Source organism: Peromyscus eremicus, chromosome X (genome assembly GCF_949786415.1).
Source record: "Peromyscus eremicus chromosome X, PerEre_H2_v1, whole genome shotgun sequence".
Classification (NCBI taxonomy): domain Eukaryota; kingdom Metazoa; phylum Chordata; class Mammalia; order Rodentia; family Cricetidae; genus Peromyscus; species Peromyscus eremicus.
The window spans coordinates 31309201-31324547 of NC_081439.1; the positions used below are offsets into that span (position 1 = coordinate 31309201).

Below are 15347 nucleotides of genomic sequence, written 5' to 3' on the forward strand. Positions count from 1 at the left end.
CCGCCTTTCTGTGGGATCTAGGGATGGAACTCAGGCCATCAGGCTTGCGTAGCTGGGTGACAAGCGCTTTTACTCACTGAGCTATTGTTTTAATGTTATGGTGTTATTATGCCTTTTAAATCTCTTCAGTTTATCTCAGTACCCCTTGTTTTTGAAATGTCATGTTTATTGAAACTGAGTCACTTGTTTTCTCAAACTTTACGTAGTCTTTTTCAAATTTAGAGGCTTGATTTGATTCAGGATTCTTTCCCTCTCTTCCCTTCTTGTCTATCTCTGTCTCTGTCTCTCGCTCTCCTTCCCTCCCTCCCTTTAAAGTATTTCATAGGTAATGCTCAGTGCTTTGTTTTGTATGGAATTGGGAGAAGTCCAGATGTCTTGTCCACTAATACTAAGATTTTTTTTTTTTTTTTTTAGTGACCAATCTGATTCTTTAAGGTTGAAACATTGGTCAGAGTCCCTTACTCCCAAATGTCCCTTTTTAGAAGTTGGTAGACAGGCCCTTCTTCACTATATACTTCAGAAAGAGCCTGGAGTTACTATCACAGAACCTAAATCTCACTCTAGCTTTAGCTTTATGGGTGGATCAGTTTATAGGGACACCTAACCTGGAGTAAGTGCAGCTGCTTTGTCTGTGTTTCGTTTACGTTTTGGACAAGGTCTCATGTAACGCAAGTTGGTCTTTAACTCAGTACTTAGTTGAAGATGAGCTTGAACTTCTGGTCTGCCTTCACCTTCTATGTGTTGGAATTATATGTGTGTGCCACCTTGCCTGGTTTATAGGATGCCAGGGATCAAACCCAGGCTTCCATGTGTGCTAGACAAACACTGAACCAACTGAGCTATACTAATGCCAGCACCTGAATGTAGCTTCTCATTTCAAATTGGGTCTTTTTAATATTATAAAATTAAATTATAGCCAGTAGCTGTCAAGCTAGATACTGCATTATCAGTTGCTTCGGGATTTATATACCACTCTACTTACTGTTTTTGTCTTTAAAAAGCAGAATTTTCAACAAATATACTTCTATGTAAATCGATTCTAATGAGTACTATGTTTCTTTTTAGCATACAAACGACTAGATGGTTCTACTGAATGCTGTAACAATCACAGCCTCACAGATGTGTGTTTTTCCTACAGAAATAATTTTAATAAACGTTTGGTAAGTTGCCCCCAAGGCAATCTTGCTTGTCTGACATAGTTACTATAATAAATAGATAAAGCCAAAACAAAAGCTATAAAACTTTCTTTATTCTATTTGCTTTGTGTCATTTAATTAAGACCTTCATGTTTCAGATATCACATTTTATCTGAGAATCTAAAAATTATAGTGGTATGATATCCACAAAGCAAACATGGAATACTGATATTTAGTTTATAGTAGGTGCACATCAATAGCATTCCTTTTATATGAAGGTCATTCCTAGTCTGCTGGATGATGAGAAAAACATGAAGGAATGCAACCTAGATTTTTCATGTTAATAAATAATTTTGTATTTTTTATTTATTTATTTATTTATTTATTTATTTATTTATTTATTTATTTTTGGTTTTTTGAGACAAGGTTTCTCTGTGTAGCTTTGTGCCTCTCCTGGAACTCACTTGGTAGCCCAGGCTGGCCTCGAACTCACAGAGATCCGCCTGGCTCTGCCTCCCGAGTGCTGGGATTAAAGGCGTGCGCCACCACCGCCCGGCTAATAAATAATTTTTTAATATTGACTAATATTATATTTTTAGCATACATGTCTACCTGCCCGGAAAGCAGTTGAAGCTACTCAAGTTTGTAGAACCAACAAAGATTGCAAAACCAGCTCAAGTCCAAGTTTCTGTATAGTACCATCATTGGAAACTCACACTCGATTAATAAAAGTGAAACATCCACCTCAAATTGATATGCTGTATGTAGGGCATCCACTGCATCTTCACTACACAGGTAGGTATTATGGGAATAGACTCTTTAAAAATCATGAAGTTCATATATATTCTCAGTTGCAAGAACTTAATATAAATCCTTGTGTTGATTCCATTTATTATAAATTTGATCACTTATCAATCAAAGTTTTAACTTGTTCTTATGCATTAAGTGGAGTTAAAGTAGAAGAAAAATAATTAGCCTATAGAGAATGGCATTTCTTTTTTCTTCCCTATAATTTTTGCCCAAGTCAGATAGATAATCTCTTGATGTTTTCCACAAGGTCATAAAATGTTTCCAAACTCTCCAAAACAGTGGCAAGAGCTGCATGCTCTTGAGATTACCAGAATACATAAAAGTGCATGGCACATGAATGTGACAAGGTCTCATGAATGTGACAAGGTCTCTTTTGAGACAAGGTCTCATGTAGACAAGACTGGCCTCAAACTCCCTATATAACTGAGGACAATGTTGACATCCTGATCTTCCTGTTATCACTTCCTGAGTGCTGGGGTTATAGGGGGTACACCACCACACCCTGTTTCATATGGCTCTGGGGATAAAACCCAGGGCTTCATACATGCTAGGCAAGCATTCTACCATCTGAGGTTTATCCCCAGCCCAACATGAACATCCCTTGCCTTTGGCAACCATTAATATGCTTTCTGTTTCTATAAATGTGCCTGTTCTATAAGTTTCATATAAAATGAATATTTTACAACTGGCTTATTTCATGTAGCATAATGTTTTCAAGGTTCATCCTTGACTGACCATATTTCCTTTATCCATTTATCAGTAGATGAATATTTGAATTTTGTGCTATTCTTTAAAAGGCTTTTCTTCTTGTTTATTACTTTTTTTTTTTTTTAGTTAGAGACTTACTATGTAGCCCTGGCTGGCCTAGAACTTGCTACATATACCAGGCATACCTTAAAACTCATAGAGATATGCCTGCCGATGCCTCCTGAATGCTGGGACTAAAGGCACACAGCACCACACACAAAACTGCTTCATAGTTTTTGTTCTTTTTTGTTTTTCTCTCTGTCACCCTGGCTATTCTGGAACTCACTTTGTAGACTAGGCTGGTGCTGGCCTCAAACTCAGAGATCTGCTTGCCTCTGCCTCCCGAGTGCTGGGACTAAAGGCGAGCTCCACCCCATGTGATCTGTCTTATAGTTATATAGTGAGAGACAGCCTGCATCATTTTCCTTGTTTATTGGTTTGATGTTAAGTGACTCCAGGCAGTATTGAATATATTCTCAATAAATGAAGAAATAGTTCTAGTTGGGATTAATTTAGATATGGATTGTGAGTTTTGCCTAATGACTGGATACATTTTAGACCAAAACAGGGTAATGGAATCCACAGAGTATGGGAACTTTAAAGATTCCCTCATGTTAATCTTTATCTTAGCAATAAAGAAGCAATCATTTTAAATAGCATAATAGTTGGAACAAATGCAATTTTTAGAATACACCTCTTTGAAAAGATAAAAATGCTTTTGATATAACTTATATTTTCTTTTTTTTTTAAAGATTTATTTATTTATTATGTATACAATATTCTGCCTACATGTAGGCTTGCAGGCCAGAAGAGGGCACCAGATCTCATTATGGATGGTTGTGAACCACCATGTGGTTGCTGGGAATTGAACTCAGGACCTCTGGAAGAACAGCCAGTGCTCTTAACCTCTGAGCCATCTCTCCAGCCCCCATAACTTATATTTTCAAGTCACACTATATTTGGTAGTCATAATTGGTCTGTAGTCTGCTTTATCTAACTGTAACCTCAAAACATAAGTATACATTGGGACATAAGTTTTTTCATTCCATTATACTTAGTAGATGCTTATTAACTGCTTTCTCTTCCTCCTTCTATCCCTCTTTTTTTTCCTTCTTTTTTTTTGTTTTGAGACAAGGTCTTACTGTATAGCCATGGCTGACCTGGAACTTGCTTTATAGACCAGGCTAGACTCACAAAGATCCTCCTGCCTCTGCTTCCCAAGTAATGGAATTAAAGGTCTGGCCCTGATTCCTTATATATAAGGTATATCGCTTGCTTATACCTGTATAGGAAAGGTTTGCTCACTCATTTTAATAGACTAGTGCAATTTTTGACCGTATGGTAAATCTATAGTGTTGTTGCTTATCTGATATGGATAACATTTATTACTCCTTGTTTTTCATTTTTAGTGAGCATCACGAGTTTTATCCCACGTTTCAACTTTCTAAGCATAGATCTGCCAGTGATTGTGGAGACATTTGTCAAGTATCCTTTCTGGTTTGAACAATACTTTAAAAGTGCATTATTTGAGGCTTCATCATTTTTACCTTGAGCAGAGCATTACAAATAGAGGCCTTATCATTTAATTGCTTACAACTGAAAATGAGACTAAAGATGAAAGATTAGGTTTTACATATGAGGGAAAAGTCAGTGAAGAAAACTCGATTGGGTATGGAGAAAGGTTAAGATACAGAAAGGAGGACTGTGGGAAGAACAGTGGGTGGGCATTACAACAATTAGCTCCCAGGAAGGAAGTGCCTGAAACATGCAGAGAAGGTGGACTCTCCTTACAGGAGCTTCATGTCTCCACTGCTTGCCAGCTTCAGTTTTCCTCAGAGTTCCAAGGAGCACACTTCCACCAAGACACCTCAGGTATGTCTGTGTACTATGTGCATGCAATGCCCACAGAGGCCAGAAGGGGGCGACAGAAATGAGTTGAATATGCTGAACTGCCTTGTGGGTACTGGGAATTGAACCCAGGTCCTCTGCAAGACCAACCACTGCTCTGCTGAGCCATGTCTCTAGCCCCACAAAAGCATATAGTTATACAGGAAATATAATAGAGATATATAAATACACCTATAAAAACGGTGCAGAAAGGAAGGAACCCATAATACAACTTGAGAGCTTAATTTACAAGAAGTTTATAAAGGATGATGCTTCAATTACTCGTGAAATGATGAATTCTCCCCGAATTGAGCTTTTTGCTTTTTTTTTTTTTTTTTTTTTTTTTTTGAGACAGGGCCCTGCAGTGTAGCCCTGGCTGTCCTAGAACTTGCTCTGTAGATCAGGCTGGCCTCCAACTCACAGAGATCCACCTGCCTCTGCCTCCCGAGTGCTAGGGTTAAAGGCATATAGCACCACTGCCCCACCCTACTTGAGCTTATTAATAATCAGACAGTGGTGGTGTATGCCTTTAATCCTAGCACTTGAGAGGCAGAGGCAGGCAGATCTCTGTGAGTTTGAGGCCAGCCTGGTCCACAGAGTGAGATCCAAGACAGCCAGGACTACATAGAGAAAGCCTGTCTCAACAATAACAACAAAAAGTAATTTTGGGCTGGAGAGCACTGACTGCTATCCTGGAGGACCCAGGTTTCCATTCCCAGCACCCACATAGTGGCCCACAACCATCTATAACTCCAATTCCAGGGGATCCAAACACCTATTCTGACCTCCATGGCCTTCTGTATGCATGTGGTACACATACATTTACACAGGCACACATATATACACATAATATAAAAAAAAATTTGAAGTAATCTGGGGACTGGTGTGTTGGTACATGCTTGTAATCCTAACACTTAGGAGGCTGAGACAAGAATATCACCAGCTTGTACAGCAAGACCCAGTTTCAAGATTTAAAAAAATAATAATGTGGGGTCTGGCATCATAGTTAAGTAGTAGAGCATTGCCTAGTGTGCACAAGATCCTAAGATTGCTGGCAGCTTGTTCCTTGATTTCTTAGGCCTGCATTTCTTTCTGTTTGTTTTATCATTAAATCCATTGTAGATTTGTTAGTTTGCCTTTATTTTTCTATTCCAAGTTTTTGAACTTCCAAGTAATATTAACTTATTTGTTTCAAAGAATAGAGCTATAAAAAAGAATGTTTGAGACTTAAAATAGAGACGCCTACTGTAATCTCACCTCCTAGTCCAGTGTTTTCTGACTTCTCAAAAGATGGTTTCCACTTGCACTTCATAGCTAGCTCTTTAACTAATCTTTACCCAGGTATCTGATTTCTCTTTCCGGAGCTCTAGCTATTGTTAATGCAGTACCCTGCTTTGCCTTGGATGGTCAATGGATTTTAAACTCTTTCCTGGATGCTACCCTTACCTCAGTGATTGGAGACAACGATGTCAAAGATCTGATAGGATTTTTCATCTTGCTTGGTGGCAGTGTACTTTTGGCTGCCAATGTGACACTGGGACTCTGGATGGTTACAGCACGGTAATATTTGCTCTCATCCAACAGAATGTATGAAGTACAGCTACACGGCAATATCTGTTGCCATTGAAATTCTTACTAGGTATGAATTGTAAAGTGTTTCCTTAAAACATCTTGGCCAACATCTTTGAACTCCTCCTATATCTAGAGAATCCAAACTCTGTAGTAGAAAAGGAGTGGAAGAAATGAAAAACATAAGTCCTGACTACATTCTGGGTTTAAAGATTGAATGTGCAAACTTGGAATGTTTGTGAAACAATTTGTAAACATGTGAAAATTAATTCTTGTAATAATATTTTGTGTGACTATATAGCATTTTGGAATAGTAAAAGGGAAAGCAGAATCTGGTGGTAAAATTTTGTGTGTGTGTGTGTGTGTGTGTGTGTGTGTGTGTGTGTGTGTGTGAGTTTTACTAGAGTTTGAAGCCAGGGCCTCACTTATTCTACTTAATGCTAAGCAAGTTTTCTCCCACTAAGCTATATCCCCCACCCCAGGAAAAAATTTATTGGAAAGTGCCATTAAGGTGATGTGGTGGTGCACACCTATAATCCCAACACTTGCCTGTATGTGTTTGGGAGGCTACACAAAAGGATCATAAATTCAAGGTCTTCCATCTTTAGCTACATAGTGGGTTCCAGGACAGCACTGGCTATATAGCAAGACCCTGTCTCAAATACACACACACACACAGACACACACACACAAAAAAAAAAACCAGACACACACACATACTCATCATTAAAGATTTAGGGAGACTTGATTTTGGTTAAATGGAAGATTAAGCAAGTGTTCTTGGTTTTATAATGCTTGTCTTTACCTTGTTTGAAAAGTATTTTAAAGTTTAATGGTGTATTATTGTATACTCTGAATACCGAGGTCTGAATTACAATTAAACCAGTGAAATTCTATGAAAGTATCTGCTAACATAAAAGCAAAAACTCTGTGCAAGTGATACCAAGTAAATGGGTAAAGTTGAAAGTAGATAAGGCCTGTGATGTGATAAGACAGTTTTGTTGCACAAGTATCGTCTTTTTCACAGTGTATCTTCACACCCTCACAACACACTAGCCTTGTTCTATAGAGTATGCTGCGGGAAGGATCTCCCACAGCAGCATGTGAGCTCAGGCAGTTAGAGGTGAATTTGAGATCTAAGCTGAGTCCTCTAACAGATCACAACAGAGCAGACACTGCAGCAAATCTAGTCACCACTTTCTAGAGTTTTGCAGCTTGGAACTCTTCCAGGGTAGATCTTTTTCTTTATGCTGCAACAGCATTCAACCCTGAGCCATACTCTGTCCTCACCAGCATCTAGTATGTTTTTCTCTGTTGGGGGATTAAACACCTATTCTTTGTTTTCCGTCTCCTCCTAAGCTACCTCTGTGAGTACACAAAGACTTGGTAAGATAGTGAAAATGGCTGCCCAAATGTGGATTTCCCAGTCTAGGAACAGACTCTTGAGCCCCAAAGAACAGCAGGTGGTCTTGTGGGCAACCGTGGAACCCTGGGAAATTCAGAAAATTAGCTAGTCGGTGAAGCTGTTATTCTTAGGGATATATGCACATACTGTTTCTTTCATGAAAAATATACATTTGATGAAACACACACATTAGAAGTGACAAAAGACAATGATTCATTCATTAATAACCAGCTATATACCTCCTTCCTAAAGTAAGGTACTTCATGAGGTTACCTTTTTCAGAACATTAGTCATCTTAAGCGCCTAAAACTTTTAAATCAATTTTTAGAAATGTTTAGACTTTATTACAAATTTGCCTTCATTCTTTAATAGGAATCATCCACTAAATATCATTTTGAGATTTTATGAATGATGGGCCATTAGTTGCTAACAGTACTAAAAGCATACAAATTTAGTAATTTTTACTTATCCCAGAAAATATGGCATTTGCTGTCTTCTGTGGTCACTCAGGACCAAAATGTATTTGCATACAAAAAATGCACAGACCTTTTTAGGTAAAGCTTAGAGAATGCCGTGAATACTCACATAATTAACTTGATCGCATGCATTAAGCAGTTTACTAATGAAAATGTATGTGTGTAAATCATTTTTTTCAATACTGAGGAAAACAATTATTGTTTGGTGTGGTACTTTTGAACCCAGCATAGCCTCACATGCTAGGAAGCACTCTACCACTGAACTACCCCATAGGCCTTGAAAATACTTTAATAAGAGGAAATTCTATCCACTAACTTCATTTTCTGAGCGAAAGCAACAGCAACAACAAAAGAAAACCTCATTTCCTATTAGCTGCTGAACACCTCTGTCAGCTAATCTGTAGGGTTAGGGTGTGGGACCTTCTCTCCTCCTGGAAGTCCAGCAGATTTGTATACAAATGGCTCCATTGATTAAAAAGGAGATGTTACATATTGTCTCTTCAGCTTCACTGTGGGCTCTTCTACTGTGAGGACTGTGTCATTCATACTCAGCTTTGTCTCCCTGCACAGTGCATGAGATCTCAGAAGTGCTTAATGTGCTTGAATGGACGATGATTAGTGTTTATTTATGGATAGAAAAGCATGCTTCTATTTAAACTGTAAAAAGGATTGTTGAATATTTACTGTATATATATATATATGTTAACATAAAAAAAACTTGGAAGATCTTTATGTCACTGGTGTATTATGATCTTTATGGAAAAATCCATTTTGGTTTCTGTAGAGCAATTAGAAAAATGAATTATATTGGAAAAATGATTTATTTTGGTGATTTGAAGAAGTATCTTTGTGTTGTCACTTTGTTCAACAGTAAGACTTTATTCTCAGTGTTCCTATTCTGCATTGTTTACATTTTAAGGTTTTTATTTTAATCATCTGTAATTGTAAAGAATGTATATATTATTTTCAGCATCTCAGTTTGAAGAAACATACAGTTAAACTTGACTTTTTGATAATCACTTCTAGGTCATTGTGCTAACAGCAAATTGTAAACATATGCTTCATAGTGATGTGACTCTCTGTCATCATTGTGTCCTTGGTATTTATTGAGCATCCACATACTAGTGGCACACAGATATTTTTTCAATAACTCTTTTGAGTGAGCTGTAATTAATTTTTAGGCCTTAACTTGATGGTATAATAATTGTCAGAATTTCATGTTTAGCAATAAAAGAACACATGTAAACCAGCATTTTATGGTTATCATCTGTGTCTTGTTATTTTTTTTTTTTTTTGGTTTTTCAAGACAGGGTTTCTCTGTGTAGCTTTGCGCCTTTCCTGGAACTCACTTGGTAGCCCAGGCTGGCCTCGAACTCACAGAGATCCGCCTGGCTCTGCCTCCCGAGTGCTGGGATTAAAGGCGTGCGCCACCACCGCCCGGCGTCTTGCTATATTTTTTATACTTGATCTTAGCCAAAAAGGCCAAGAAGCAATTGACTTTTTTAGTGTACATTTTTTTCTATAGAAATGTCCCCCTTACATAAAGTAAGATCTTAGTTGTTCTTAAATTCTTAATTCTAAAAGTAGCCTTCCATTTCCATTTATATAATTTGTATATGACAGTTACTACAGGCCTCAGAAAGAAATCTTTTAGGTAAGGTGCCCATGTTTATCATTTTGGAAATGTTTGCTTTAAGGAGGACAGCCACATTTCATTAGTGGTGTGTGTGTGTGTGTGTGTGTGTATGTGTGTGTGTGTGTGTGTCTGTCTGTCTGTCTGTCTGTCAGCTTTGTGTTAATATTAATATATAATATATTAATATCAATATAATAATATTAACACATATTATTATATTATTATAAAAGTATGCATGTGGAGGGGGGCCGCATGTCCATGTAGAGACCAGAGGAGGATATTGGATGTTCTTTTCTATGACTCTTCACCTCATTCCCTGGAGACAAATTCTCTCACTAAATATGAAGTTAGGCTTGCAGCCAGCAAACCCCAGAGATCCTCCTGTCTGCACCCCCAACAGCATTTGAGTTACAGCTGTGCATGGACACACCCAACTTTTAGCATGGGAGCCAGGGTCTGAAGTCAGACAGATCCTTAAGCTTGCAGAGAAAGCCCTCTAACCTACAGAGCTATCTCTCCTGCCCATTGTTAGTGTTTGGCAGAATTCTCCAAGTTTCTATGTGCTTTTAGGAATTCTTGAAAGAAAGCATTTGGTGCTTTGCTAGTGGTGACATCCACCTGCAATCTCAGGACTTGGAAAGTGGAGACAGGAGAATCAGGAATTAGTTTGAGCCACCTGAGAACCCATCTGAAAAAAAGAAGGATGGAGAAGAAAGCAAAGAAAGAAAGAAAAACATTTTCAACTAAAGTATGTAGTAATAGTCAGCTTACTGTTTTTCATCATTCCGGATTCATTTTATTTGTGGGGATAGGGGGCCTGGGGATCCAACCCAAGGCCATTGGGCATATTTAAGCTCCAGTCCTCACCCACATAGACTCACATTTTTTACAAAGGGCTTACAGCTTGGCCTGGAACTCACAGAGATCTGCCTGCTTCAGCCTACTATGTGCTGGGATTAAAGATGTGTAGCAGCATGTCCAGCAAGTCTATTATCTTTTCTAGGTCCCTAACTTTCAGACCATATTCATAGCATTCCTTTCTTACCTTTCAACCACTTTGTTTAATAAGTTTAATGGATTTTAATATTTCTTTTTAGGTTTCATGTATCACCAGACAGCTACAATGCAGGTAGCACCGTGCAATTTACAAAATGTGCACTTCTCCAGTACAGGTCACCTCTTTTCCGTTATGGAAATGCCTAGCAAAAAGGTTAGTAATCAGGAATTTGTCTGGAAACTGTAGAATTGGAAGAAAATAGAATAATGCAATTTCGAGGACAAATTACATTGTTTTTGTAATTGGGAAAATATTTTCATATTGAAAAGAGAAATACAGGTTCATTATAGAAAGCAGGTTAATGAAGTAGTGATTTATTGAAAAATTATATACAAACTAGTAAGCTATACTTTCAAGTTGACAGTGTATTAGCAAGTATTTTCCCATGTTATTAATATTCTAATGTTATTTCAATGGTTATATAATAGTGCAGTATTAAATATGACATAAACAATACTTATTATTTATAATTTTGTACTTATATAAGTATCTTAGTTTGGGTTATTATTGCTGTGATGAAACACCATGACCAAAAAGCAAGTTGGGCTGGAAAGAGTTTATTTGGCTTACACTTAAATATCACTGTTCATCATTGAAGGAAGACAGGACAGGAACTCAAGCAGGGCAGGAACCTGGAGGCAGGAACTGATGCAGAGGCCATGGAGGAGTGCTGCTTACTGGCTTGCTCTTCATGGTTTGCTCAACCTGCTTTTTTATATAACCCAGGACCACCATTCCAGGGATGGCACCTCCCATAATGGGTTGGGCCCTCCCCCATCTGTCATTAATTAAGAAACTGCCTTACAGGTTTGCCTACAGCCCTATCTTATGGAGGCTTTTGCTTAAATGAGGTTCCATCTTCTCAGATGAACCTACCCTTTGTCAAGTTGACATAAAGTTAGCCAGCACAATACGTAAAGGCACTAGGAATATATTTGAAATAGTTGTTTATATAAATGACTATATAAAATTTATAAGCTTAGGAAAATTCTGGATGAAACATTGGATGTCTTGAAATCTTAGTAGAGTTTTATGTATACACATTGTTTTGTTGAATTTTTCTGTTAGACAGATGTACAAAATAACATCTTTCGTTAATTTGCAGTTTTGATTAGAAAAAAATCAACATTTTAAAATTTGCTTATCTGTCAGTATATTTTGTTTAACCATATCCTTTTCTCATTTTCATTTTTTAAGTGTATGTGTGCAGTGTATACACATTTATCCAATTAAGTATTTGTGGGCTCATGTGTTCAAGTGTATATGCACATGTGTGCTCGTGTGTAATGGTCTGGGACTGATGTCAGAATGATTTCCCTCCACCTTATTGAGGCAAGGTCTATCAGTTGAACTCAGAGCTTGCCAATAGCTAGCCAGCTTCTAAGAGGATCCCCTGTCTCCACCTTGCAAGAGCTGGTGCCAGGCCCACCCAGTGGGGATCATAACTCCATCCATATGCCTCATGCTTGTCTAATAAGTGCTTTAGGTACTGAGCAGTCTCGCCAGGCCCCTTCCCTATTTATCTTACTGCTTTTCCTCCATTTCGTTTAAGTATAGTGCTTAGCTTTACGTTTTTTTATTTTATTGTCTGTCACTTTCTGCTTTAGTGATATGTTTTGAAAGTCTTCCCCAGTCTAAGCTTTTACTAACACATTTTATTTTAATAATTTCATGTTTTTTTTCAAACATCTGACTCTTACCAACATGTAATATATTTTACTATTGGTGCTATTAGGGATCTGTTCAGAAAGCCCTTTCTTGTGCCTTTATCAGACTCATGGTATCAGGTCTTAGGTTGAGATCCTTGATCCATTTGGAGTTGCTGTCGGATGTCTTTCTGTATGCTGTGAATGTGTGTTGCTCTGATTGGTTGACAAATAAAACGCTGATTGGCCAGTAGCCAGACATGAAGTATAGGTGAGACAAGCAGACGAGGAGAATTCTGGGAAGAGGAAAGCTGAGTCAGGAGTCTCCAGCCAGACCCAGAGGAAGCAAGATGACAAGGCAGAACTGAGAAAAGGTACCAAGCCACGTGGCTAAACATAGATAAGAATTATGGGTTAATTTAAATGTAAGAGCTAGTCAGTAATAAGCCTGAGCTAATGGCTGAGCAGTTATAATTAATATAAGCTCATCCATAAAAATACATAGTTATTTTTGTGGAGAAAATAAATATAAGTAGTAATTACTTATCTCTTGTTTGAAGAAAATAATTATTTGCATAAGTAGCAACTATTATTTTCTTTTTTGAATCAATAATACAATAAAATGATTATATATCATATATGTTTTGACAGAATAGATTATTTTTATCTTTAAACGTTTTGTTTTTTATAAGAATAGTGTTTCTTAAACAATATAGTTTAACAGTTATGAGATTCTTATCATATGTCATGATTGAAAGGTATTGCTTCCTTCAGCTTCTTGCTAGAAATGTTTTTGTTTGTTTGTTTGTTTCTTGGGTCTTAAACCTTTAATACCTCTATTTGTGAATTATTTAGTAATAGTCTTTAAAGGTTGATAATTCATTTTTAGCTGGGTGTGGTGGTGAATGCCTTTAACCCTAGCTTTCACATGGCAGAGATCAAGACAGACAGATCACTTCAGTTCAAAGCTACTTGGTCTACACAGTGAGACCTGTGTCAAATTTTAAAAGAAAAGGAATTCCTTTTTAGGGGTCTAGATGGCTCAGTAGTTAAGAGCCAATGATACTCTTGCAGACCTGAGTTTCATTCCAAGCATCTATGTTAGATGACTCACAACCACCTGTAACTCCCACTCCAGAGGGGTCCAGCACTCTCCTCTGGCATCTATGGGCACATATACATGTACATACACATGTATGTATACACACACATACACACACACACACACACACACACACACACACACTTAAAAATGAACCTTAAAATATCTTTAGAAAAGATATCTTGATTTTAAAGTATTTTTGTCATCATTAGTTTTAAATAGTGATTAAATATGAAACTTGTTCAAATACATGCATTAGTTTTCTCATCATTTAAATGATGAAAATAGCCAGGCGGCAGTGGTGCACGCCTTTAATCCCAGCACTTGGGAGGCAGAGCCAGGTGGATCTCTGAGTTCAAGGCCAGCCTGGTCTACAGAGCGAGATCCAGGATAGGCTCCAAAGCTACACAGAGAAACCCTGTCTTGAAAAACCAAAAAAAAAGAAAGAAAAAAAAGAAAAGAAAGCTGGGTGTAGTGTCGCATGCCTTTAATTCCAGCACTCAGGAGGCAGAGGCAGGGGATCTCTGAGATTGAGGCCAGGCTGGTCTACATAGGGAGTTCTAGGACAGCCAAAGCTATGTAGTAAAACTGTCTCAAAAAATAAAAATGAGGGACTGGGGATTTAGCTCAGTGGTAGAGCGCTTGCCTAGCAAGCACAAGGCCCTGGGTTCGGTCCTCAGCTCTGGAAAAAAAAAAGACAAAAAAGGAAAAAAAAATGAAAATAAGAGTAACTGAGCACTCTTACACACTGAGCTGTCTTGACAGCCCTAATTTACCAATATTTTATCAGTTTAGCTTATAGGCCTTCAGAAAAAGTAGTTTTTTCTCCCAGTAAACTGGCATGTTTGAAACTTATTCTCAAATGATTTCCAGGCAAAGATAATAAAAGTCATTCCAACGAAACATTGAAGTTTGAACTTCAATTGAAGGTTTGGAAGGGATGACTTGGTATTTGTCCTGAAATTTTTTTTAAAAATATTTTTGTACAAAAATTATTTTTGACAAAGAACCAGCTTTGATGTGCACAGTAGCTCCCATCTGTAATCTTACCATGTGAGAAGCTGAAGCAGGAGAATCATCTAAAATTCAAAGCCAGCCCGGGTTACAGTGTGAGACCCCATTTCTTTCTTTCTTCTTTTTTGTTTTGTTTTGTTTTTGAGACAGGGTTTCTCTATGTAGCTCTGACTGTCCTGGAACTCACTCTGTAGCCCAGGCTGGCCTCAAACTCACAGAGATCCACCTGCCTCTGCCTCCAAGTGCTGGGATTAAAGGTGTGCGCCACCATCACCTGGTGAGACCCTGTTTCAAAACAGTAAATTAATTAATTTATAAACAGCTTCTGAAAAAATTACATTAGGGATTATCACTGCTTTTTTTTTTTACTTCTGATTTGTTTCCAGTGTCAACGTTTTTTTTCTGTGTACATGTGTTCTATGTGTGTGTTATATATGCACACGTGTTTGAATGCGCATGCCCATGCATATGCAGGGTCCAGAGGAGGATATTGACTTTTCTGCTTGATCATTTTCTTCATTATTGCCTTAAAAGGGATCTTTCACTGAATCTGGAGCTAGGTTGGAGGCCAGGAAGCCCCAGCAATCCTCAGCTGTACCCCAGTCAGCACTGGGGTTACAAGCCATGCAGCACCTGATTTTTTATGTGGTTTGTAGGGTTTTAACCTGGGTTTTCATGCTTGTAAACAAGTGCTTTTGGACCAGTACATAATTACAATTGAATTTATTTGTGGTTCCTATTGGATTGGCATACAATTTTCAATTTGGAATGGTATATAATTCTTCTCAATATTAAAGTCTTAAAAGAAGAAAGTAAAATGGCATATTTTGAGTCCAGATTTTAGCTCTGTCACCCACTGATG

General features: G+C 37.7%; 1 protein-coding gene across 1 annotated transcript in view; it reads left to right on the forward strand.

Annotated features, from left to right (window-relative positions):
• Mbtps2 (membrane bound transcription factor peptidase, site 2) overlaps positions 1–6845 on the forward strand; it is a 44925-nt gene extending 38080 nt beyond the window's left edge. The window contains exons 8-11 of the mRNA XM_059250498.1: positions 1066–1160; positions 1736–1931; positions 4103–4178; positions 5922–6845. Of these exons, the coding sequence (XP_059106481.1) occupies positions 1066–1160; positions 1736–1931; positions 4103–4178; positions 5922–6144 (590 nt within the window). The 3' untranslated portion in view covers positions 6145–6845. The remainder of the gene's footprint in view (positions 1–1065; positions 1161–1735; positions 1932–4102; positions 4179–5921) is intronic.
• The last annotated feature ends 8502 nt before the right edge of the window (positions 6846–15347 follow it).